Source organism: Cladophialophora bantiana, assembly GCF_000835475.1.
Source record: "Cladophialophora bantiana CBS 173.52 unplaced genomic scaffold supercont1.13, whole genome shotgun sequence".
In the NCBI taxonomy this organism is placed as follows: Eukaryota; Fungi; Ascomycota; class Eurotiomycetes; order Chaetothyriales; family Herpotrichiellaceae; genus Cladophialophora; species Cladophialophora bantiana.
In genome coordinates, this window is record NW_015971587.1 from 44,643 (window position 1) to 68,072 (window position 23,430).

Here is a 23,430-nt window from a genome sequence, read left to right on the forward strand (position 1 = left end):
TTGTATTAGGACAAGCAAGCAATGTTTCAGGAAAAACAAGGTCTGGTTTCGAGGCTCAAGAGTCTCTGCTAGCACCAAAATGATCAAGGTTGGGGCGAAGTCAAAAAAGAGTGTTCGCTATGTCGAGGCTCGGCAAGCACTCCTTGCGGAGCTAGAGGGTGCTGCTTTTTCCTTGCTACTTACAGGGCAGGGGGTGAAGTATACTTGTAGCAAGCAGGGCAGTCGCATGCCTCAAAAGGAGAGATAGGGCCCTTGTATACGAGGAAGGCTCTTGGACAGTTGGGCGCTGACCGGCAACCGCAGCGCTATATTAATTCATTGGGAAGACATTCAGCAGCCTGAAGAGGAGGGTAGTGTTGGCTCTTCGCGCTGTCGGCTAGGCATTCCATTGCCCGAGCAATTGTCTAAGTCTTTTGCTGCACCTCATTCCGCAGATATTTTGGAAAAGAAACCAACGCCCACCATACTTTTGGGATAGGATCTTACCCCTAACACTTTTGGCCAGCCTTGGATCTTTAAAAGTCCTCGAGCATATTAGCCCTAGTTGGAAAGCTATCTCTTGTGTTGATTTGGCCAGAAGCTAATGTTAATACACAGTTGTGTGAAAGAGCGAACTGGACACAAGCAAGACACAAAGATGGGCCTGAAGGACGGAAGACGTTCGCCCAGGAGCGGCGAAACGATGCTGCTTTTACATTGCCAATCAGGGGAGCCAACGGGGGTCCAGCACGTGCTAGTGGCCTTGGCAGACAATATCATGTTCGGGTGTCGACACCTGTCATGTCCATCGTTCATCGCCGCCCTTCCCTCACATCTCAATCCCAACCATTCTCAATATCTTGAACATCGTCATGAAAGCACTCATCCCTATTGTGCTCCTTCTGGCAGGCTTTGCCTCCGCTCAATTTCAGTTCTTTGAGCAGTTCTTCCATGGAGGGCAGCAGAACAAAGGCACTCAGGAGAAACAAAATGTCCCCAGCGATTCCAACTGGTATCGCCAGAACTGGGACGGTGGTATGTTCTTTCGTTCTTTTGTCACTTCACCATGAAACCCATCTACGCAATAAGTTCTACCATTTGCCCGCCTTGTTCAATCATGATTTTGGCTCCAGACATCGGATCTCCAGGCAAATTGGTGCCCGAAATGACAATGGCTGACTGGCCAACCATCTAGCAACGTGCGACAAATATTTATGCCCGGATACACTCGCTTGTGTTCACTTCCCACACCACTGCCCGTGCCCACATCCGGATGTTGAAGACAAAGTTGAACTTGGGGAAGGTATAGCCATCTGTGCTAGCCGAGGAGGCTTCAGGGTTGGCGAGACTGCACGCAAAATCGAATTGGCAAGAAAGGGTTTATTGTGATGCCCGCGGTGAATCCGGCAACGAAAATCCATTGACATTCCCTGCAAAGACCATTTTCCGAGCATTGATTGAGTGAGTTGCTCCATCCTACGTTGTTGACGAAAGCTAATGGTCTATTCAGGCCATTCGCCCCCCCAAGGTGAAATGTTTCTAATGCATGACATGAGGATGATGAATGGAATTATACACTGAGCAATTGTTCAGAATTCTCAAAGCAAGGAGTTGCCGAGAAGGCGCGTTATTGAAAAATTGATGAAGCTCTCCTGGCTTGACTTCAACTGGGTCCTTTCAGCCTCGGCCCACTTCTTACTCTTACTCCCAACAAACAAGGTTGAAACCGAGGATTTCTGTGATGTTTCGCATGTAGCCCATCAGATCTTGGTGAACCTTGGGCAAATGTCCGCCTTTTGCTGAACCGCTTTGAAGCTTAAAGTGCTGTGATTGAGGAGCAAAAACCGCATAATGGCAAAGCATTCTGAACTATTCTCTCTGGGTCCGACACCAATTTCACAATCATAGACTCGAGACTCGCAAAATTATGTTGCAGCCCAGATCGTGACGAGAGTTTGGCACATCAGCCTTGTGGGCAATGGCTGGGCGATGAATCTTGACCAAGAGTTGCCCAAGCTGACAATTGACCGAATCCACTAGTCCGTCATCCCTTCCACTATGCAGTTTTCTTAACGATTCGACGGCCTAGCCATGGCCATACGCCCCAACACTATCCTCTCTATGATCAATGGATGTCACATCGAGTTAGGGGATGGTTCAGTTCAAGCGTTTATCGCCCTTTTCTTCGTCTGCTCAGGTATTGGAAGGGGCCATAAGGACTAGAATCTGATCACAGGTGTAAGCTGTTCGTGGCACCATCAAGGATTATGCCACGAAAGGAACAGCCACCCAGGATGTCTCCCTGCCATATGTCCTAGAAATATCACCCTTCGTAGTCCCTGCCAATCTCTCTGCGCAGCGAGATGGGCATTGTCGTTGAGCGAGTACTGTCAATAAGAAACCACACGCTCAGACCCTGCCTCGGGCATGGTATGAAAGATAAAGAGTGGAAATGCAAAAACGATCAAGACCAACCTGCAGTATTGACAGAGCAGGTGAAGCAACTCGACTGAAATGTGTCAGCAGGCAAACCAGAAGATTCGCAGGTGGAAATATCCACACCACAATACAGGTGAGGCGTGCCACGTTTGCCACCGCGCTCCGGAACGGCACCGAGAGTCACAAGCAGGCTAGGAGTTGTAATGAAGCCACGATAGGGGCAAAGGAACCACCAGGTCAGATATTCCCGAAATCGTCAGGAATAGATGTCGGGGTTGGTGGTATATTAGGCTGATGGCGAGTATGGTCGAAGATTTTGTCCTTCGACAAGTGTTCATCTTGATCGGTTACCAAATGGTGCAGGTAAGGGATCGGATCAATGCGCAAGGAAGCATTGCGTGGATTGGGACCTTAGCAAGTCAAAACGTGAGCTGAAGGTGGTCAAGGTGTTAGTGGCGTCTACCTAGATCTGTTGCGTACAAGATGCACTGGGTCCAAAGCTAGATGGGGCTTTGGGATATTAGTTGTTGAAGCTGGTGCATCAACGGTTGACTAGACGGAGTGAAGTGGGTGCTGAAGAAGTTGATGAAGTTGATGGGGGCGCGCATACATGATAGCGTCGATGTTATTTTCGGGCTTAAATGACGTCGTTGGCGACACGAGGATGCTGGCTCAAACGAGTGGACTCCGCAGCCAACCCGTACTACCTTGTAAGAGGTCGAGATGGCCAAGACTTCTCCCTGAGAAGGTCACGGCCTCGCTTAATCTCAAATTAATAGGTACAGACACTGCAAGGCTGGTGATGCCAATACGGAGGCTTAAAGCCTGTATTCTGAGCTAGCGAGCCGCTAGTTGAGACCAGCGCAGTTAGTGAAGCTAGTGGATGCTAGTGGCGCAAATTGTGTCAGCCACTTCCAACCTCATGGCGCCCACTTCATTCGGAGACTTGTGCAAGTTTTCCGGGCGAAACCAACACACCCCGCTGCCGCCCCGGGAATTGATGGCCTACAAGGTTCTATCCGCATCATCTTGATCATCATCGCCCTTCGTTCTATTTGTTTCAGATCAGACTGCCCCGCACTGCGAGGTGTTCTGGAAATCCGTCAATCATTGTCATTGCTTGACCACCTTCGGCTCAGAAGTACCATCGTTGACGACGAAGCCCACGCGAGCACTTTCTCCATCCGAACTCAGCAACAGCAACCTTTTGCATGGGTTCCAATGCTGGTTTGTTGGCTTTGTGCGCGCGCCTGGGTATCCTAGTCTGTCTGTTGTCAGAGGTGATGGGGGTGAAGCCGGGATAGCATTGAGATGTTTCTTTCTCGCTGGTGCCTCTCTGATGACCCGTCTCAAGAGTCCCCATTCGGCTGAAACGAAACTGCCGGTTCGGTCCTGATCATGCAAGAAGAAGCTGAGAGTCAGGCTGGCTCACCCGGCCCATCAAACTCCAAAAAACGGCGCTATGCTCGTGTGAGCAGAGCCTGCAATGAATGTCGCGTCCGCAAAATTCGATGTAATGGTCGGCAGCCATGCGAACCATGTGAAGACTTTGAACGTTGTCAGTATTTCAAAGAAAACCCGCTACCCCCTTATCAGACCACTGACAGGCCATAGACTGTACATTTACATCTACACGTGGACAACGCATGTCCGGTGCTCCGCGAACAAAAATCCTTGAAGATCGTCTGCGCCGGGCTAGAGCCTTGATAACGAGACTTCAGGCCCAGCATCCGTCAGCCCAACTCAATGCTGAGGTCAATAGCATCTTTGATTCTCCGCCGGGGTCGCCTGTCCCGACCGATTCAGAGGCTTTGGGCTCGGTTGATTCCAGCTCTGCAGACCACCTGGAGAACATGTTGGACGGTAAAGGCCGACTCACCTCGACCAAAAACTCCACAGAGTATTATGGCGGTGGCTCGGGCTTTGCGTTTCTTCAACAGACGCAGCTGCTGTTCAATCAAGACTCCCCCACGACAGAACTCCGAAACAGCAGCCACCTGTCTCTCGACGCCATGTCCAGGCTCTTCGATTCACCACTGCCAGATAAACAGGCCCTAGCAACTGATATTCCCATCTCGCAGCTTCTGCCATCTAGGCAATCAGCCACAGAGCTCCTGTATGCAGTGTTTGGACAGACCTATCAATTGCTACAGTTCCTCCATGAACCCACCTTTCAAAAACAAACGGACCGAATATACAATCTTGATCCAATGGACTTCGAAGACTCTGACCATGATTTTCTACCACTCTTCTACTCAGTAACTGCTCTGGGGTACCTGTTTCATCAGAAAATGCACCACAAGTACGGCTGTAAAGGCGCCGTCAACCAAGCGTGAGTGGGGAGGACACCCGTGAAATCTCGGATGTTGACGATTTTCAGAATGCGTCATTTCATCGCGGCTCGCCGAATGGTGGACCTCGATCGTTGTCGTGATATTCCAACGCTCCAGACCTTACTCTGCCTGATTCTTTTCCTGATCTCGACGGCCCGTCTTGCCACTGCCCACACTTTTATTGGATTGGCCGTCGCAGCGGCCATGAGGATGGGGTTGCACTCCCAAGCCTCCTGTGACGGGCTCTCTGACCTGGAGAAAGATGTCCGGCGAAGAACATTTTGGACGATCGTCAAGCTAGATATCTACAGCGGTACGGTCCTCGGACTTCCAGGGATGATTAAACTTGACTATGTGGATCAGCCCAAGCCAAGTGGCCATATTCGTGACTACGCGAATGAGGAGCGGGGTGGGTTTGCCTCTCCGAGCACCAGGCGCATGTTTGCAGCTTCGGCACAGTACCTAGGCGTCCTGTTGATTATGAGCAAAGTGGTGCAGAAGTTATATCCGAAGACTGATACGGAAGCTCACCAGGAGGGTGAAACAAAGAAGATTTATGTCAGCAATGCCACCATACTTGAGATTGAGAATGATTTTAAAGCGTGGAGGGACGGGCTGTCTGACTCACTTGGCTTGGCTGAGGACAATAACGACCTGAGCAGGTAAAGTACATTCCACACTCCCTTTCCTCAGCCGGCGCTAACTCACCAAAGCATCGTTTATGAATTGGAGATGGTGCACAATTTCGGTTACATCCTCCTTTACCGGCCATTCCTGCATTACTTAGCAAAAGCCAAAACTGAGAATCCGCCAGACGCACGACTCTTGCGCTGTGCAGCATGCTGCGTCAAAATATCGAGGTTCACCATCTCCCGCTCCGACGAGATGCTTCAAAAAGGCTTCCTTGCTCCCGCCGCGTGGCAATCGGTGTACACGGTGTTTTTGTCACTGGTCACGCTGATTTTCTTTCTAGCTACGCAGCACGGCAACAAGGACTATGCCGCCATCCAGAAGGAAACCGAGACGGGGGTTCGGATCCTCGCCAGCACATCTTGCCAAGATATTGGTTCAAGGAGATGTCTGGACGTTTTAAGAGTAAGTTTTAGTCGCTCTGGTTGAGGTTTTGGCGTGCTAATAGGTCGTTTCTAGGTGCTCACTAAAAGGCTCTCGCACATTATCAACCTAGATATTGATGAGATCTCAGCAGGAGTTCAAACATTCTGTCAAGACAATACCGGAGATATAGCTGCCCCAAAGCCGGGAGTGTTCTGCAGTGATTCCAACCTTCCTCTGCTGGATCGTCTCGGAAGAAGTAGGTCGACTGAAACGCTGGTGATTCCAATTAACCAACAATTTGTGGTGCAGGATCCGTCCGGGTCCCTGCAAAATCCTCCGTTACACAGTCTACTCAGCACTGCGCCAATCTATTCTCCCTCTTCAATGGCTTATCCGACCCAAACGTCTACGTGGGAACAAGTAGCGGGATGGCCGAACGCGGCAAGCAGTCCTTATCTTGCAAGGCCATCCTTGAGCCACGCTTCCCCTCCACCACCCGTGGACGTTGCTGAATCCTTTCTGCATTCGGATATGGAGGTGCCATATACTGATGCGTTCGCGTGGCCATTCCAAGTGACGGCAAACGTGGCGAACGGACGTCACGACAGCACTGATACATCGCAACCACAACCGGAGCCTCATGGACTTACACCTCAAGACATTGCTGCCTTTATGCGAATTAATCCTGGCGACGAACCTTTCCTTTAGCCTTTCAACTTTTGGGGGCCTTGGCCGAGGCCGGGACAGTATATTTTGTGGGAGACCAACCAGAAAGTTCATTCGCGACCAATGTTTTGCAGCAAATTCTGGATCAGAGAGTCTGTAAAGCATGCTTCTGCCAGAAACTGATGGCTGTTTTTTCCCAAGTATGATATTGGGGTCCCGTGATGGATGAACTTGCCATTGCAAGCGATGAAGGGGTGGAGTTAATCATGCTTGATGCCTTTTCTTGCCTGCTCAAGGTTGTCGTGGTCATGGGACACGAGGCCTGATATAGGCTACAGGTGCCCTTCCGATCTGCAGCCCTACGGAATGTTCGATGGAGCTTCGATGGATCTGTGCGGAAAGCCTCGGCTCACGACGCCTGAGAGGAGTCGGGAAAAGGAACCTGATGGGCTGGGTATTTTCCTGGCTGCGGGGTTTCTTTTTTGACGAGGACAAACAGGGCGCTGGTCACCTTATTCGTGTGACGGTCTCGCTCCCCACATTATCAGGCCAGCCTCAATGCGAACACGACACAGGGATTCTCACATTAGCGGCGCAAGACCAAGTACCTGCACAACCACATGGAGCCAATGCATCGAGTCAAGCGAGAGCCCTTGTGCCATGTGCCGCACCTCCTGTATCGCCTGATGCTGTTGGCTAGTTTCATGGTGTTGCTCGGCCCCCTCTTCTGGGGCACTGCCACCCGCCAAAAGTGAGGCTACAAGCACGCGGAGAGAGGCTGTGATGCTGTGAACACCCAGGGTCGGATTCCCTAGATACTTTACATGTGCCCCAACTTCACCACCAAATGTGCCTTTCAAACTCCTGTTCTTGCCCATCCACCTCTCTGGCAATATATATGAGACAGGTGAACTCGTTAAGGACAAGCAAATAGTGCGCTATTCCTTGCTCGCTCACGGTACATCAATACTTGGAGGCTACTAAAGTCAGTTACTGTCATGGACCCCTTCTCGCTTACTGCAGGCGCTCTTCAGATAGCTGCTGCCTGTGTTTCATGCACCAGCACCGTGATAAAGATATACGGGGATATCAATTCCGTCGACGCTCGAATCAGGTCCTTCTGCGATGAAGTAGCGGCTTTGCGGGCCACTTACGAGGGCCTGGAGAAGAGCCTGTCTTCTCCTCCGCTAGCTGAGGCTGTGCGTGTGGCCAATCAGACCGATGATGGCGCCCATTTGTGGCGACAGATCAAAGATGCGCTCGATGATTCCAAGAATACCATGAAGCGAGTCAATGATATTCTCACTCAGATTGCAAAAACATCTGGATTCGCACGGAAGGTGAAAGCTCACTTACAAGAAAATCTCCACAATGGCGAATTATCTCGACTCCGCCAGCGCATCCAATTCTTCAACTCGGCCTTGTCGCTGCCTATCCAGATGGTCTGCGTCATGCTCCAGCTTGAACAAAGAGGAATAACAACCGAGCATCAGACATCTCTGGATGCCAAACTGATCGCACTAGAGCGAACTATGAGGGCGCTTGTTCAAAGTCTCAATTCGCCCTCCCGTTCGCAAACTCTCAGTGGCTCGACGATCGCTGCTACAGAGAAATTGCGGTTGGACCAAGATGATGGAATGAAGACTTATATTGCCTTTGCCAAACAATTCCTAAGTACCGCATCCGCTGCTGCCAGCACGAGGTCGTCGTTGAGTACCATCTCGCCAGCCATCGAGCCTGATGCCCTTCGTGATATGGCCAAGACCTCGGCCAACGAAGTGCCGCTCCCAGCAGATCGCAGAAACCGCGTGGAAGGCTGGATTCAACCTCCTTCCCGCTCTACTCTACAGTCAGGCGGGTTCACTCGACAGCCTTCTAGATCGGCCAGAGGTCATACAGAGGCTTATTCCGATGTGGAGTTCCTGCGCACTCAAAACCACCTGAAATTGGGCCAGGAGAGCTTTGAAGACGGCGACTATGCCAAAGCAGAGCGGCATTTCCGAAAGGCTCTAGCTCTGATGGAGCGTCATGACTTTGAGGGCAGGATATCCTTTCAGCCTGCAGAAGTAGTTCTGATGCTGGCGGACTGCTGCCGGCAGCAAGAGAAGCTTGATGAAGCAGTCAAGCTGCTGGAACCGGTTGCGGCCATGCGCACTGATATATTCCCAAGCAGCTCGAAGGACCAGAACAGCCCCGAGGAGACGCAGCCAGTGTCGCATCAAGTTCCCGACAAACTGCAAGCATTAGCAGCGAGCCACATGCTGGGACGTGTATACATCCTCAAGAGCGATTTTGACGCGGCGGAGGAGCATGGACTAAGGGCGTTCACGGAGCGTAGGAAAGAACTCGGACCGCAGGACGAGAAGACATTGGAATCTGTGCAGTTGGTCATCGATGTCTACAGAACACGGGGTGACGACGGTGATGAAGAGGAAGCCGAAGGGTACGAGGTGTTTCTCTCTCCTCCCGAGAAGGCAACCCCGACAGTTTCCACCGAGAAGCTGTTGAACAAGGTCGGAGAACCTCAGCCCAGCCCGGACCTGGTTTCACCAGAATCACCTCTAGCTCCGGAGGCGCAAAACAGTCACCGACCGAAACTCGTGAACCGACTACTGCATCGTGGTCGCCCCTCTCAGTCGGGTTCTGCTTCAAATCTGCCCTCGCCGGAATTGCTGAGGTTGTCCATCTCCAGGTCAGTAACACTGAATGATGCGCTGGATCCTGACCCTTCTGGTCCATTTGGGATTCGGGGCCTTAGTTCGCCCTCGGAAACGTCGACTCATGACCGCTCTCTGTCCATCAATGATGATAGCTCCATAACGACCCCGGGAAGCGCGCAGCTTGAACGATCTTCATCAAGCAAAACCCTTGAGCCCACTTATCAAGCCATAGCAGACCTCTGCCACGAAAGAAGACTTGATAAAGCGGCGAAGGTCGCGTTGCAGTATCTAAATACCTACCAGTCCAACTATATGGTCATCCGAAAGCCAGAGCTCAGGGACAATATCCGCCACGGGACCGGGTATGGTCTCGCTAGGACCGGGCGAGGATACGCACCTCTACATTTCTTCTGTGAACTCAAGGAGGAGCACGCGGAGGAGGTTAACCTACTGATCAAACATGGGGCGGATGTCAATGCCATTGCTTTTCAAGCGGGCTATACCCAGTCAAATCCCAAAGATCCCTTCACCGCCTTGCAGCAGGCTACTGAGAGGGGCTTTTCCACCATCACAGGTCTGTTACTAGCGGTGAGTGGCATCAAAACCGACGTTCGGGATCCAGAAGGATACACACCGTTGATGGTGGCTTGCAGAAAGGGCCACCACAGTATTGTCAAGCAGCTGCTGGAATTCCCTCTGCCGACCGAGTTCCCTGCGACCTGGCATGGCAACACACTCCTCCACGACGCCGCGAGACGCTGCGACCCAGTGCTAGTGGAAATGCTTTTGGAGCATACCGCTAACATCGACGAACGAGATCGGTTCAGCAAGACGGCGCTGATGCACGCCGTGGTCAAGGCCGACATAGCAGATCCGTCTGAGAAAAGGAGACGGATCAGGGGCCGGTGCAAAACAGTGCAAGTTCTGCTTGAAGCAGGCGCCGACCCTACGCTCAGGGATCACAGGACAAACAAGACGGTGCGAGACTATGCGATGGAAGAAGACGATGCCGAGTTATTGATGCTCCTGGGCCAGGTCCCGAGGACAGGCATCAGCGAGCTGGTGGCATGAATTTGTGTGGTTGCTCAGCTGGGCGTTTGCGTCTTGCTCTTGAGACAAATTTTCTCGCCATGGAGGATTGTTGTGGCGTTGTAGCACTCACAATTAGAACTTGATTCTCTGAACCTTCTCGCTCAATACCAACAGAGGCACCGCCACATATAGCGCCACAGCATGATAACGTCACACATTTTCCAGTGGCGCCTGCTGTACGAGGTATAAAAGGGGCCAAAGGCACCAAGCAATGCAGGAAGCATGTGGGGTGACCAAAGTGCACCAAGTGACGCTCCAAGGCCACAGCTGAGCCTCAGTTTCAGGCGACGAAGTCTGAAACTTGACACAGCAAACACGCTCCTTCTGTCCTCGACACTGCTACCAAGCCGTGTACCGAGTATCGCGCACACAACTATTCAATTCATCGCTCAGCGACTCAACCAAAATGTCCGACACTATCCCGGCGCTTCTCATCATCCTTATCACAATCCTGTGTAAGTCTGGCTTTCGAATCTTGTCGCGTGGAGCTGCCATATGGAGCCACTCTTTCTGGCCTTCCCAGCCCTCAGTCATGTTCTCTTGCTGAAACCCAAGTATCTAGGCCCTCCGGTGGGAGTCTACCTCGTCGCTGGCTGCGGCGCCGACCTCTTCGTTAACATTTGCCTTACACTCCTTGGCTACCTCCCCGGCCACATCCACGCCTTCTACATTGAATATGTATATTTCGATAGGAGGGATAGGGCCAGACACGGACAATTGACAGGCCGTCACGCCCCAGGAGTGTATAGTGAGAGAGTGCAACATGGAGGGGTCGTGGGGTACGGGACAATTTAGGAACACGGTCCTCGACGCAGGCGGGTCGACTGAGACGAGGTTAGGCCGGTCGCTAGAAGAGGAGGTGTCTGCGAGGATATGGAGGTCTGCTGAGCGACGTCTATCCTAATGGGGCCCGTGACTTTCCCGGTGACAAGGATTGGGGTGGTGAAAGCAAGGCGCAACGATGGGACGCCAGCCCTTCCCCAGACGCCATGGCATGTGGGAAAATGGCATGGGGTTTTCGACAAAGAAGACCAAGAGCTATTCTTGTTTTGTACCATATCTGGTGTCCTTTGCTTCTATCGACGGCGGGCTGCTAAAGCCCGTCTGGGGTTCTCTTCTATAACTTGCGATGGTTAATTATCCACTAGAGTCGACGGTTGAGGTAGCTACCAAGCTATATATGGACCATTTCCTGGATATTTGTGACGCGCAGATTCGAACGGCTCAGATAAGGCCGGGGCCCATGGGAACGACTATGAGTGAGCTCGCCGTGGTATAGGATTACCGAGTACATTGAGCGTCCAAGCGGTATTCCATCGGGTGAGCAGGTCTACTTGTAGGTAAGAAGCCGGGCTTGGTGAGGCCTAGAAAGGCCGAGGGTAAGCGGGCGTAGGCCGCTCATCCGCCCTTCTTTCCTTCAGTCTCACTTCAATGGCAGAGTGTCTATCGCAACAGTCTTTCTATTGTAGGCAGAAAGGTCTAGTATTATCCCTTTTCACCTATCATGGCCCACTGGCCAGTTTCTAGCCTCGATCTTTGGGGGCCGATCTATTCTCTCCACCGGTGTCTGCTTAGACCCAAGCTTTGACAAGTCGACGCAATGTTGGCCCCCAATCCTCAGGCCAGACGCCTCCGACACCAGTGGCTTGCAGTGGTTTGCGGTGACTTGGAGCCCAACACAGCCCATTATTTGTGCCATGCTCATCCCACCTTGTACGACCTAGACTGTTTCACTTTGCCGAATCTTCGAAAACAAAGAGCCCGCAAGCAAGATGACTGCGAGCATTTATTATATTGAGTCCGGGTTCTAAGCCTCAAGTGTTGGACAAACCCGCAAGATCTCTCTTGAGTTCGCCTTGCCGACAGATGTCCGACTCCATCGAGCTCTCCAGTCCTTATGGCTCCGGTCTTTATGGAATGGGGGGAAGGCCTCACACGAGACCCTCAGTCAGGTCACTCGCTTCACTTCATCGCAAGTCGGCTTCTGCCCAGTACAATCCTATCTTAACTCCACAGGAAGAGCTGAGCGGCGGCTTCTTCCAGCGCCGCGTGGATAATTCGCCGCCGCCGTCAACGACGACTCTTCCTCCGGGCCGAGTGGGGAAGTTTGGGACAGACCTGCTGGTCGAAATTCTTGTCTGTTCCTTCGCCGTTCTGGTATCGGTGCCGTTCATGTGGTTGGCTGTCACCGCGGCAAAATTTGACGGCCACAGAGTGACGGAGGCAGATACAGATTACATCAAACAAACAACAAGCACGGTTCGCATTACATGGGTGCAAGTCAGCTGAGAATAGGTTTTGACCAGTACAGGCATCGACGCTCTTCACCATCCTCTTCGCAGCCGTCCTAGGCTCGACACTCAAACGATTCGCAACTTGGCGACTTGAGAATGGCGTCAGACTCGGTCTGCTGGAGCAGATCATGCAGAGCCGGACCTTTTTCGCGGCTGTCACAACCCAACTGTCTTTCCCAGCCTTCAACCTCACCGCCTTGATCTTGTTGTCAAGCTGGGTATTTTCGCCATTGGGATCACAAGCTTCCCTGCGTCTCGTCAGTACCGGTCGTGATTACACCGCAGATTCTGGCACAGTCAGCTATGTCGACACCATCACCAATCAGGTCTTCGACTCGGTATCGGGAGTAGACTCACTACTGACTTCGCTCAAACCGAGCTATGTAAGCTCGGTTCTTGGTCCGACCACCATGAAGAATGGGACTATGGATCTCTGGGGAAATGTTAGGATCCCATGGCTGCTCGACAATCTCGACAAGAACGCCGACGGTTGGAGCATTCTATCCAAGGCGAATATGACGGAAGGCTCATTCTCAGCCCTTGTCGGTGTGCCCATGGCATCCTTGGCAAATCGGAACTCGAGCTTTGTTATCGAAACGACGTATATGAATCTGGACTGCGACAAGCCACGCGATCAAGACGAGATCAGTATCAATTTCAACGTGACGTCCGGAAACGGCACCTTTCTGGGGCCCAACACCACGGTTAGCAGCGACGCCATCTATCCATTCTGGCAGGTTGCAATGAACCAATTCGTCTCTGATGATTACTACTTCTACGGCTACCCAGAACAGTTGGTCAATGTTATAGGTGCCAACATTCCTCAGGCTACTTTCCTATTTCAGACTCGCGGCCCGTGGGTGGCGAAGTGCCAAATCAATCAAATCTACCTGGAATCGAACGTGTCATGTCAGTCGGTGCCTGATTCAGAACTTCCTGTCTGCTCCGTCACGGCGCAGCGGAATTCACCAAACAAGCATGCACCGTCAACGGTAACTACACTCAGCTTCCCCAGCACTTTCTCCTATCTTGCCCAGACATGGATTCTTGCAACCGACCCGCTGCCCAGCTCTGGCTATTCATCTCTGAGCGAGTATTACCTCCAAAACACAACCGCGGCTTTCATTCTAAGCGGCAATGGTCGCAACTATGCTGATTATTCGAATGTCACCGCTCAACAATTTTCCCAGCGACTCGGCCAACTTCTGAACACTTGGGTACTTTTGAGCCAGGTCTCCGCGGATACCATGCAGTTTCCCTTGAATCACAGGAATACCACCGCTTTTTACACGGAAGGGTACGATGTTTACGTCGTGTCATGGGTCTGGTTGGGCGTCTACTGCGCATCGATCGGGGTCATGCTGGTTGCAGCCTTCTGCAGCATTTGGTGTGCGTATAACACGACCATCCCGGACGTGCTATCATTCTGCTCGTCTCTGACGAGAGATTCGACGTACTTTGATTTTGCAAAAGGTGGCAGTGCACTGGATGGGATAGTCAGGGCCAGGATGCTGCGGAATGTTGAAGTGAAACTCGGTGAGGTAGTTGATCGGCGCGCCGATGACGGATTCGCCACTGACTTTGTCAACGACATCAATGTCAGGCGCGGCTCGCCGATGGCGCACCTAGCTGTGGCTCCCCCAGAGTATTTGCGGAAGCCGAGACGTGGTCTATTGTACGCCTGAGATAGGACGTGATGTCTCACCAAATCGTAATGAAGGTAATGCGATATGTAAGAAATGTAGCTCTCTGGTTAATCACCATGTCAATGGCAGAAACAGAACTAAAATGTGCCGCCTCGCTCATGTACAATTCCCCTCCACGTCGAGACGTTTGGCCCATCAAGCCTTGTCATATGACTGTCTTGGCAGACGCGATAGATGCTTTGACCGCGTCACGCGTTTCTCCCCGATTTCCAATGCTGCGATCCACGACTTGAGTTTAGACACCGTACTGCCACCACTGCCTATTCGACCAGGTAGCGGCTCTCGTGTCAGTCCATTGAAGATCGGTGCAACTATCTGTAAGATTTTGCTTTGTCGGGTCTCGCTTTATACATCGTCATGGACACTGAAGTCGCTCCCGCCCCGCTACCTACGCCTTCCTTTCCGGCTGCTCAGCTCACTCCTTCCAAGAAACGCAATCGCGAAGGAGATATTATCCATCACCCTTCCCTCACTTCTCCAGGGGATCAACAGAGTAGTCCCCTGACTGCTGAACACTCTTGCTGTGGAACCCCAGACTTCAGCGAACGAAGTACTCCATTGACCGAACTCGGTGCCACACCTGTCCTTAGTCCAACAAAGCAGTCCACCATGGCACCTGCTGACGGCAAGAAGCGGAAGCTCGCCTTCGCCGAAAAGGAGGCCGACAAGGCAATCAAGAAGGCTGAAAAGGAGGAGAAGAAGAGACTGAAGGCCGAAGTTAAGGCTAGAAAGGACGAAGAGAAGAAACGCAAGGAAGAGGAAAAAGAGGCTGCTCGCAAGGTCAGAGAAGAGAAGAAGAGACAGAAAGATGCAGAGAAGCAGGAGAAGGAAGCCGAAAAGCAACGGAAGGAAGCTGAAGCGTTGAAGAAAGAGAGAGTAGGTTTTGGACCTCAGATTGGACTCCGCTTTAGATGCTCACCCTTCCCCCTAGTCACAAATGAGAATCGGTGCATTCTTTGGTCGCCCAACGGCTGCTTCAACTTCGCCAGCTATTGACCTTGGGGTTATCTCTCGGGGTTCTACGCCTTCTAGAAGAGGATCGGTCACGTCCATTGACATGGGACCACCTCTGGTTGAGACCAAGGTGTCACCATCCAAACCAACCAATCCCAGCTACAACGAATGGATCCTACCTTTCTTTGTCAACGAGCATATGGAAGTCGCACCGTTCAACCGCTTCTACACCAATAGTGGTGCATTCAACGATGAACAACTGCCTCTCAACCAAAATCTCACGCCCGAGAAGCTCGGAAATCGATTTCGGAGACGCCGTCGCATCCGACCAGTGAGACCCGTGAGAGAAATCTTGAACGAACTGAATGGCTCACAGACTGTTGCCATCGACCTTACAGACCCTGCAAAAAGTTTGGCCGACCTCCCTTACAAGTATTTGTTTTTCCATGAAGATGTTCGACCTGCCTATCAGGGGACATATACGAGAGTTGTCTCACCGCGAAGTGCAAGAAAGCTTGCCATCAATTCTGCTCACAGAGGATTGCCGGACACGAACTATGACTACGATAGCGAGGCGGAATGGCAGGAACCCGAGGAAGGAGACGAGGAAGTTCTGGACGATGACGAGAAATCCGAAGATGAGGACGGCGACGAAGAGATGGGAGATTTTCTCGATGACGAAGGAGAGGTGGCCAAACGTCACTTGATTGTTGGTGACATGGAACCCAAGTGCAGTGGGTTGTGCTGGGAAGGCGAGCACAGTCATCCTCAAGATGGCTTCGACTTATCCTTCTACCGTATGGACGTTTTGCACGACTCAACAACCTTCCCGATCGATCCGTACTCGACAACGCACTGGGTGGATATTGGGAAGAAGAGTCCAGTCAAACGCGAAGAGAAGCTGCCGCAGACTGTTTCAATGCAGCCTCCTCGCCCACCACTGATGGCAGTTGACGGAAACAGTGGCAACCAGATTTCTCAATCCAGCCTTCTGAAGTTTGCATCAAGCGATGGGCAATCGGAGAACCCAGTGTGCGTGTCCAAATTGAAAGCGAACACCGCTTCTGGTAAACCGGTCAAGAACATCCCGTCAGAGTTGATACCCGCTTTCAAGGAAGCAGTGTCAGGCAGCACACTAACAAAGACCGGATTGATCGAGGTGCTGAAGAATCAGTTTCCGAAGTGCTCAAAGGATGCTATCAAACACACTCTCGAGGCAATTGCAGAGAGAAGAGGCGTGAAGGAGGCTGAGAAAAAATGGGTATTACTCGATTGAGGATTCCGAGAGGTTGCTATTTGACGAGGCCTTTGAAGCAAAGAAGCGAGATGAGGCAGTTAACAGTGTTCCAAGAATCGAATGCGTTCCTCTGGCATTTGCCTCCAGCAGAGAGCATGATCGACAAACATCAGTGGCTGTATGGTGCATTCACTGAGTACATTAGAGAGAATGGGACGAGCAGAGGATATAGACAGCCCCAGCCAGAATACCATGGTTTGAAGATGCTACTGTCCCTTAACCCGGCTTCTGCTTGATCGAAAATCCGTCTTGTGTAGCTCTAGTCTTCTTGGTGGTGGTTGTTAGCTGCCAGCCACTTTGCCGAGCACCTCTCCTAGCACCTTTTGAATGTAGATAGAGCCAGAGGACGACGAGATGGAGAAAAAGGGGCTTTGTGATTATAGGCGCTAACGGCGTGTCAAATCGTGTCCCTTTGTCTTTTCTCCAAGTCCCTGTTCTCACCAACACTTTCTCTTGTCCTACCCCTGTCCTGTAATATCCTTTTCCTATCCTCCAACATCTGGGATCTATTCGTAAGGGGCGCCAATACAGACCCGGCCTATATCCATTTAACCCGGGATAGCACAAGCTTAGATTTCGTGTTCACGACTCCGCCCCCATATAGCCTTTGGTGTTTCTTGACCGGGTCACGACATTGCGTGAGGGCAGAGTACATGCTTGTGGGAGGGAGAGAGAAGAGAAGACGAGAACGAAGGAGAATAAAGGAAGAAGAATCAATAAGATAGGAAAGGAGAGGTAACAACCACATATTAACATACTGGCTCGGCCAAAGCAAGCGAGCCCGCTCCCAGGTTGTCCTGGGTTAAGTCGATATATATACCATTTGACCATTTCTGGGTCGTCGAGGTTCGAATCACTCACTCTACTAACCAGTGTTTGTCATCGTCGCACCGAAGAGGCTCGGAGACGATCTATCGAGGTTCATGAGCCAGAAGGTGGGGGATATACGCAAGAGTTCTGGGGGGGTTTTGAAACACCGTAACTACTCTGTTTGGTATCCATCTATTACAGGCGCTTTATCTCATTGTCATTTTGGACTGAGCACGCGCAATCCGACACGAAGATGGGCGACGCCGCTGCGCCACCCACGTCCTCGACTTCGCAGCGACCGGTCCGCTCCGGCCTGCCCAGCGCCCACCCGACCGCGTCCTTCTGGCAGACGTCCTTCCCGAACCGCCTGGCTGGCCACCGCTCCACGCCGGAGCTGCCTGCCCGCGCGGACGTGGTCGTCGTCGGCACGGGGATTAGCGGCACCTTTGCGGTCGACCACTTGTTGAACAGCAACAGCAACAGCAGCACGGTCACGTCCTCCTGGGCGCGCAGAAGGACAGAGGCAGAAACAGCTGCCATGGAAACAGGCCTCGGTCTCGATGTCCTGGTCCTCGAAGCCCGAACGCTCTGCTCGGCCGCCACGGGGAGGAACGGCGGACACTTGCAGCCCGTCATCCACAATGCGCCGGCGCACATAATCGATTTCGAGCTGCGAAATTTCCGCCACATCGAGGCGTTGGTGCGGAATATAGACAAAGCCAGCGATGCCGGCAGCAGCAATATCAACAGTTGCGATTATGACACTACGGCGACGTCCTCATCATCGTCGTCGCCTTCTTGGTGTGACTTTCGCAGGCTCGAGGGGTGTCTTGGGTTCTGGAACGAGGAGTATTTCAGGGAAGCGAAGCGGGACCTCGCCGCTGCCGCGGCGAGTGTGGACAAGAATAAGAGCGGTATTCCCCTGGAGGACTACTCCGGATTAGCCAGGGTGGTTGAGGATGCCGAGGAGTTGGGGGCGCTGGGATTGAGGGTGGAGAGCGGCGCAGTGGGCGCAATCGTCCAGAGCGTGGCGGCTAGTTTGAGTCCTTACAAGCTCTGTGTGGGCGTGTGGAGGGGCTTGCTTGAGCGGTTCGAGCAAAAGGCTATTCCAACGAGGACGACGACAGGCAGTCACGAGACGGAGAGAACAGTGCCAAAACAACGCAAGCCAAGTCTGAATTTACAGACGAATACACCTGTCACGGCGCTGGAGAGATGTAACAACGACAACAACGACGATGATAGAGGCGGTTGTTGGATACTGCATACACCTCGCGGATCTGTGCGAGCGCGCGCTGTCATCCTCGCCACAAACGCATACACCTCCCATCTGCTCCCGGAGTTCGCACCCCTGATCCGCCCTGTGCAGGCCCAGATGTCTGCTCTCGTTCCCCCACCCTCGTCAGGGCAGGGCAACGGCGGCGGGGCCGGCGGTTGGGGTAGAATGGCGACGAGCACGCGTAAAGCGAGGAAGTTGATCCCGATGAGTTACGGGTTCATGGGCGTCGGCGACATGGACAGGGTCATGAGCGACTACCTCGTGCAGAATCCGTACGCTGAACCCCACCACCAGCATGGTTTCAATCACCAAAACAAAGCCGAGCATGGAGACACGGGAAAGGACGACGAACGCGTGTCCAGCGAGGGCGAGGGCGCAGGAGGCCACCTCATGTTCGGCGGTGGCCGGCACCTCGCCCCCAACCACGGCGAGGGCGTGTGGGACGACGACTTTGTCGATGACCGCGTCGAGATGTATCTGCGCGGCCTGCCGCAGAGACTGAACCTGAACTTGGACCCTGACCTGAACCTCGACCTTAACTCTGAACTTGACCCTAACCTTGCCCAACACTCCGAACCCGAACCCGAGAACGAAACACACCTCGCCATCGCGGCCTCCTGGACAGGCATCATAGGCCACTCCTCGGACGGGCACCCGTGGGTGGGGGCCCTGCCAGACCGCGCGGACCTCGCGGGCGTGTTCGTCGTCGCCGGGTACACTGGCCACGGGATGACGAACGCGCCATTGTGCGGGCGCGGCGTCGCGAGGATGGCGCAGAGGTATTTCCACCAGGCAGACGTGGGTGGGAAGATGGATAGCGGTATGGACGGGGAGGGCGACGTCGATGTGCCGAAGGAGTACCTTATAACTAGAGAGCGGATGGAACGTGTCACCAGTGTCGTGTGACGGAGGGCAATGCAACACGTCCGCTCCTGTCAGCGCGAGTCCAACAGAACCTGCAGGCACGGGAACAGGAGCAGAACGGGAAAAAGACTTGATCAAAAGACTCGAGGTCAAGACCAAGGAGCCTCCCGAGTCCTTGTTAGATAGCTCAGTAGCTGGCCTGGTGAGCCCCATGAGAACTCCTCCTAGCGGTGTACATCGTCAAAGAGACGGACGAATGAGGAAGAGAATGACAAACGAGGACGAAGAAGATGAATACAATATGAATAAAGTAAATAGAACAAGTCGTATTTACTCCTCCCTGTCTGGCGCAATCAGTCCCATACATACATATCGCATAGCCAGCGTCTGCCCTCTGACAACACCATGCCATCGTCATCTCCCAGAGAGAAAAAGCAAACTCCTCTGCCAAAACTCCAGCCATGCTTGACAAACGTATGTTCGCGTCTAGTTCGCTTCGGATTCGATTCGTTTCAATCTCTATATAGTGGTGAGTTGGTTCTTGCCGCGTTAGACCTCGTATCCGCCTCCATCTCGCCTCGCCTTCGAGTGATCATCGCCATTGGTTTCAGACAAAGAAAAACGGACAGCCGTTGATGGTTCCACCTCTTGCTTCTCTTCGTATATGCTCGATACTTGATACTCCGCCTCTTCTATTTATTCGCAACACCTATCTTCAAGGGCCTCTGACTACCCTGTGAAACTCCCCATCGCACCCTCACCCCACAAGGGCGCCTGCACGTACTCTGCTGCCCTCTCATGCATATTACCAAAATTCCAATCTCCAGAACTACCCGTGCTATCAGGCGTGATAGGTCCCATGCTTCCCATGCCATTGGAACCGCCAAGCCCCAAGATTGTATTGGTGGTATTGAGCGATGGTGAATATGTTTCCTCCTTGACACCCGAGAGCGGCGGGTATTGGGACGATCGCGATTGTGTTGTCGGTGACGATGAGCTGCCTGCCAAGCCTGAGGAAGATCCCACAAAGTGGTTTGACGACTGTTGTCCATACGGCGTACCTTGAAACTTGGTTGTGTTCACCGATCTTGGTCCCGCCAGCGCGGCGTTCAATTTGCCCAACGCGTTGAGTGATTTGGCCATGCTGCGCGCCCAATGTGGAGATTCTGCAAGAGGTGGTTGCTCTCCATTCGAGAAGCGGCGATGAGTAGCGGGGCTCGCGTCTTGGGGAAGGTCGAATGCCGGGTCTTCATGTGTACGTTGTGAGATGACTGCCTCTAACTCACGAAGGAGAGATAGTCGTCGTGGGTCGCGACTCGTTTCCGGAAGTGTCCCTAGCAGGAATGCGGCAGAGATAGAGCGTTGGATTCCGATCCAGGATCGAGCGGCGAATTTGCTCAAGCCGTGCAATTCCACGTATGCCTCGACAGTGCCCTCCAAGCTCTGCACGCACAAATTGCGAAACTGCGCGATGGCCGTTGAGTCGAAGGGAGCTGTGCTCGGTGATTGACCAGTTGTGCCCGAGGTCCTCCGGCGACCACCGGGAGGCGACTGGACTGGTGTCAAATTATCAGCCGAGGAGGAAGATGGAGGTGGTGCTTTCAGCGCAGGCCGACAAAGCTCGCTCGTGATATAGCAGCTGTGCAGTTTCAATGCAAGACGCTCAAGATGTTGAGTCAATCTATAGCAGAGCTCTCGGTTTCGGAGGTGAGCAGCACCTTGTGAGACAATGGTCGTAATCTCTTCGGTGTACTTTTGAATTCTATCCCACGTCATGTAAGATCGAGGATGCAGCAGACGTTCGCGGATGATTTCCTGCGTCAGTCGGATGATGGCGAACATGCTTTCGGCGTAACTTCGATCTCCCGGAGAACTAAACTTGCCGTATGGAATATCCGGAATGCACAGCACGCTTGACGTAGGTCGATCATAACTGACTGCGAAGTGGGAATCTTGCCATGCGAGTGCCCACCAGATTCGCCGACGGGTCCATTTCTCGGCATCTGTGAATTGCTGCGAATTTATTTGCAATCCGATTGAGAAGGCCATGCGGAGTGTCATGCCTAGAAAGATGTACGCTACGCCCGGGTTCATATTGTACGACAGAACGTTTCCAATGATCAGAGAGGCTTCAATAGTCTCCAAACATGGATGTGTCAGGAAGTTAGACATCCGAAGCGCTTGATAGGAACAGCAGACTGCAATTAAAGGTCAGCTAAATGCTTCCTGTTCCATCATCTCCCTCTGGACCTTACTGTAGACTTGAGATGTGAGCTCCCTCTCTTTGGCTGGCCGGTCCGAGGACTGAGACCCGGACGCAAAGACAGCGAACACCAGTGATAGCCAGGGTAATGATACTCCATATGGCTTGTTGGGATCGAGTTCGAGGTTGTCGCGCAGTGCACGAGCACGATTGGAAAGCATAAAGTGTAGTGTGTCCTCGAAGCTGGAGGTATCCGGAACGACAGGATAAATGGTACAGGCAACATCTCTGTAGGCGACGAAGAATCTGGAACGAATTAGTGACTGTTCGACGATAGATACACAAGAAGCTCACTCGTTGCACAGCTCGTCATCTGGAATAGCTTTACACAGGCCATTGACGTCTTGCATGCTTGAATCGGTACTCCACAAGTCGACAAACGGATAAGTGGCGCTCTCGTTATCCAATCCAAGTTTGGGTAGGATGTTCTCCTCCAGCAAGGATTTGGCAGTGTCCTGAGCCGACCTGCTTCTGCCGAGGCCCATCATGTAGGCTAGAACTGATCTCGAGCCTAGGTGCATTGTCCCCATCTGATTGCTGGGAGCATGGATTCCTTCTCTCTCTGTCTCGTCTCCACGACTGTGTGCGCCCGTGAGGTTTGTGTCGTCCAGCTCTGCCTGCACCAAGGCTGGAGATAGCTGTTCTTCGGGTTTGACCACACCGCGCAACTGTTGTAGCTCCCTGTTCAGCCGCTCCCACTGTTCTCGCGGCACCGTGACGTTGGGACCAGTCTGTTGAATTGGGCTTTCCGATCCAGCGCCGTCGCGTTGGGCCAATGCACCACTAAGGGCAATGCGCCGCTTCTTTGTGGGGCGCTCGTAGGAACACAGCTCAGGATGGTCTCTCTTGACACAAGAATCACAGGGTAGGTTCCTATCACACTTGACCTTGCGGCGATGACACGCATAGCAGGCCTTGGGGTCCCGCACTTTTCTCTTGTTGCGGATGATCGCGTCTATCTCTTCTTGCGCCATTTCAATTCTGCCGTCTGCTCCGGTCTCCATGATCGGATCGTCGAGATAGTCACCACCAACAGTATCTGTCGCGGACACGCGTTGTTGGGGTTCCATGCTAGGTAGATCGAGGACGAGAAGTGTGAGGGTGCGGGAGCGGAGCTGAGCTGAGAGGTGTGGTTTTGCACCTCTCTACACAGACATGGTCACTGGCGAGACGGTGGAGCTGCAGAACCTCGTTAGGCGCAGGAGAGTAGCGGTTGGCAGAGATCAACAGGCGAGCAGACTTGTGCAGGATTGAAAAGAATCGGAAGAGTAAATGAGTATGCAAGTGGTGGGAGGGTCTGCAAAATCCCCCGCCTCCGAGTCGCTTCGGCTTGCAGGGGCAATCTGAGTGGCCAAGAGAAATCTTCGGAGTCGACTATTTGGGACTAGCACCTCTCGCTCCTTCGCCTTTTGCCTCAGCCTCGTCAATAGCATGATCATGTGGTCCAGCCTTGCCACTCTGATAGGTCCTGCAGGTCCTCGGTGATGACTACGTGTAGTTTTCCTGTGTCCGGAGCGCCTGGCCGGCAATGTTATAAGGCCCCAACGATAAATGGGTTGGTCGCTTCCATATAGAAAATCCGTGGCTTTCATCCCACGACATATTAGTACTACCTATGGTGCACCTTGCCGTTTGTGGTCAAGTCATGGTTTCATAAGATCCATGGTCCGGAACAATAAACATCTCCCCGGGCTTTGATCAGTTGCTGACACAGAAGAAATGAATCGATTGGATTTTG

General features: G+C 52.6%; 7 protein-coding genes across 7 annotated transcripts; 6 read left to right on the plus strand and 1 right to left on the minus strand.

The window, feature by feature from the left end:
- Positions 1 to 851: 851 nt before the first annotated feature.
- On the plus strand, positions 852 to 1,174 carry Z519_08378 (uncharacterized protein; the record flags this gene model as incomplete). The annotated part of the gene is made up of 2 exons (XM_016766106.1): positions 852 to 1,014; positions 1,113 to 1,174. 2 exons carry the CDS (start codon positions 852 to 854, stop codon positions 1,172 to 1,174), a joined length of 225 nt encoding a protein of 74 aa, XP_016617264.1.
- A 2,730-nt stretch (positions 1,175 to 3,904) lies between these two features.
- On the plus strand, positions 3,905 to 6,515 carry Z519_08379 (uncharacterized protein; the record flags this gene model as incomplete). Its single annotated transcript, XM_016766107.1, has 5 exons — positions 3,905 to 3,980; positions 4,033 to 4,750; positions 4,799 to 5,413; positions 5,465 to 5,846; positions 5,901 to 6,515. The coding sequence occupies 5 exons, from the start codon at positions 3,905 to 3,907 to the stop codon at positions 6,513 to 6,515; spliced, it is 2,406 nt and encodes an 801-aa protein (XP_016617265.1).
- Positions 6,516 to 7,471: 956 nt separating this feature from the next.
- On the plus strand, positions 7,472 to 10,204 carry Z519_08380 (uncharacterized protein; the record flags this gene model as incomplete). The annotated part of the gene is made up of 1 exon (XM_016766108.1): positions 7,472 to 10,204. One exon carries the CDS (start codon positions 7,472 to 7,474, stop codon positions 10,202 to 10,204), a length of 2,733 nt encoding a protein of 910 aa, XP_016617266.1.
- Positions 10,205 to 12,091: 1,887 nt separating this feature from the next.
- Positions 12,092 to 14,204, plus strand: Z519_08381 (uncharacterized protein; the record flags this gene model as incomplete). The annotated part of the gene is made up of 2 exons (XM_016766109.1): positions 12,092 to 12,484; positions 12,537 to 14,204. The coding sequence occupies 2 exons, from the start codon at positions 12,092 to 12,094 to the stop codon at positions 14,202 to 14,204; spliced, it is 2,061 nt and encodes a 686-aa protein (XP_016617267.1).
- Positions 14,205 to 14,582: 378 nt separating this feature from the next.
- On the plus strand, positions 14,583 to 16,455 carry Z519_08382 (uncharacterized protein; the record flags this gene model as incomplete). Its single annotated transcript, XM_016766110.1, has 2 exons — positions 14,583 to 15,101; positions 15,157 to 16,455. The coding sequence occupies 2 exons, from the start codon at positions 14,583 to 14,585 to the stop codon at positions 16,453 to 16,455; spliced, it is 1,818 nt and encodes a 605-aa protein (XP_016617268.1).
- Positions 16,456 to 17,539: 1,084 nt separating this feature from the next.
- Positions 17,540 to 19,471, plus strand: Z519_08383 (uncharacterized protein; the record flags this gene model as incomplete). Its single annotated transcript, XM_016766111.1, has 1 exon — positions 17,540 to 19,471. The coding sequence occupies one exon, from the start codon at positions 17,540 to 17,542 to the stop codon at positions 19,469 to 19,471; it is 1,932 nt and encodes a 643-aa protein (XP_016617269.1).
- Positions 19,472 to 20,158: 687 nt separating this feature from the next.
- Positions 20,159 to 22,762, minus strand: Z519_08384 (uncharacterized protein; the record flags this gene model as incomplete). Its single annotated transcript, XM_016766112.1, has 3 exons — positions 20,159 to 21,627; positions 21,685 to 21,938; positions 21,987 to 22,762. 3 exons carry the CDS (start codon positions 22,760 to 22,762, stop codon positions 20,159 to 20,161), a joined length of 2,499 nt encoding a protein of 832 aa, XP_016617270.1.
- Between the last annotated feature and the right edge of the window lie 668 nt (positions 22,763 to 23,430).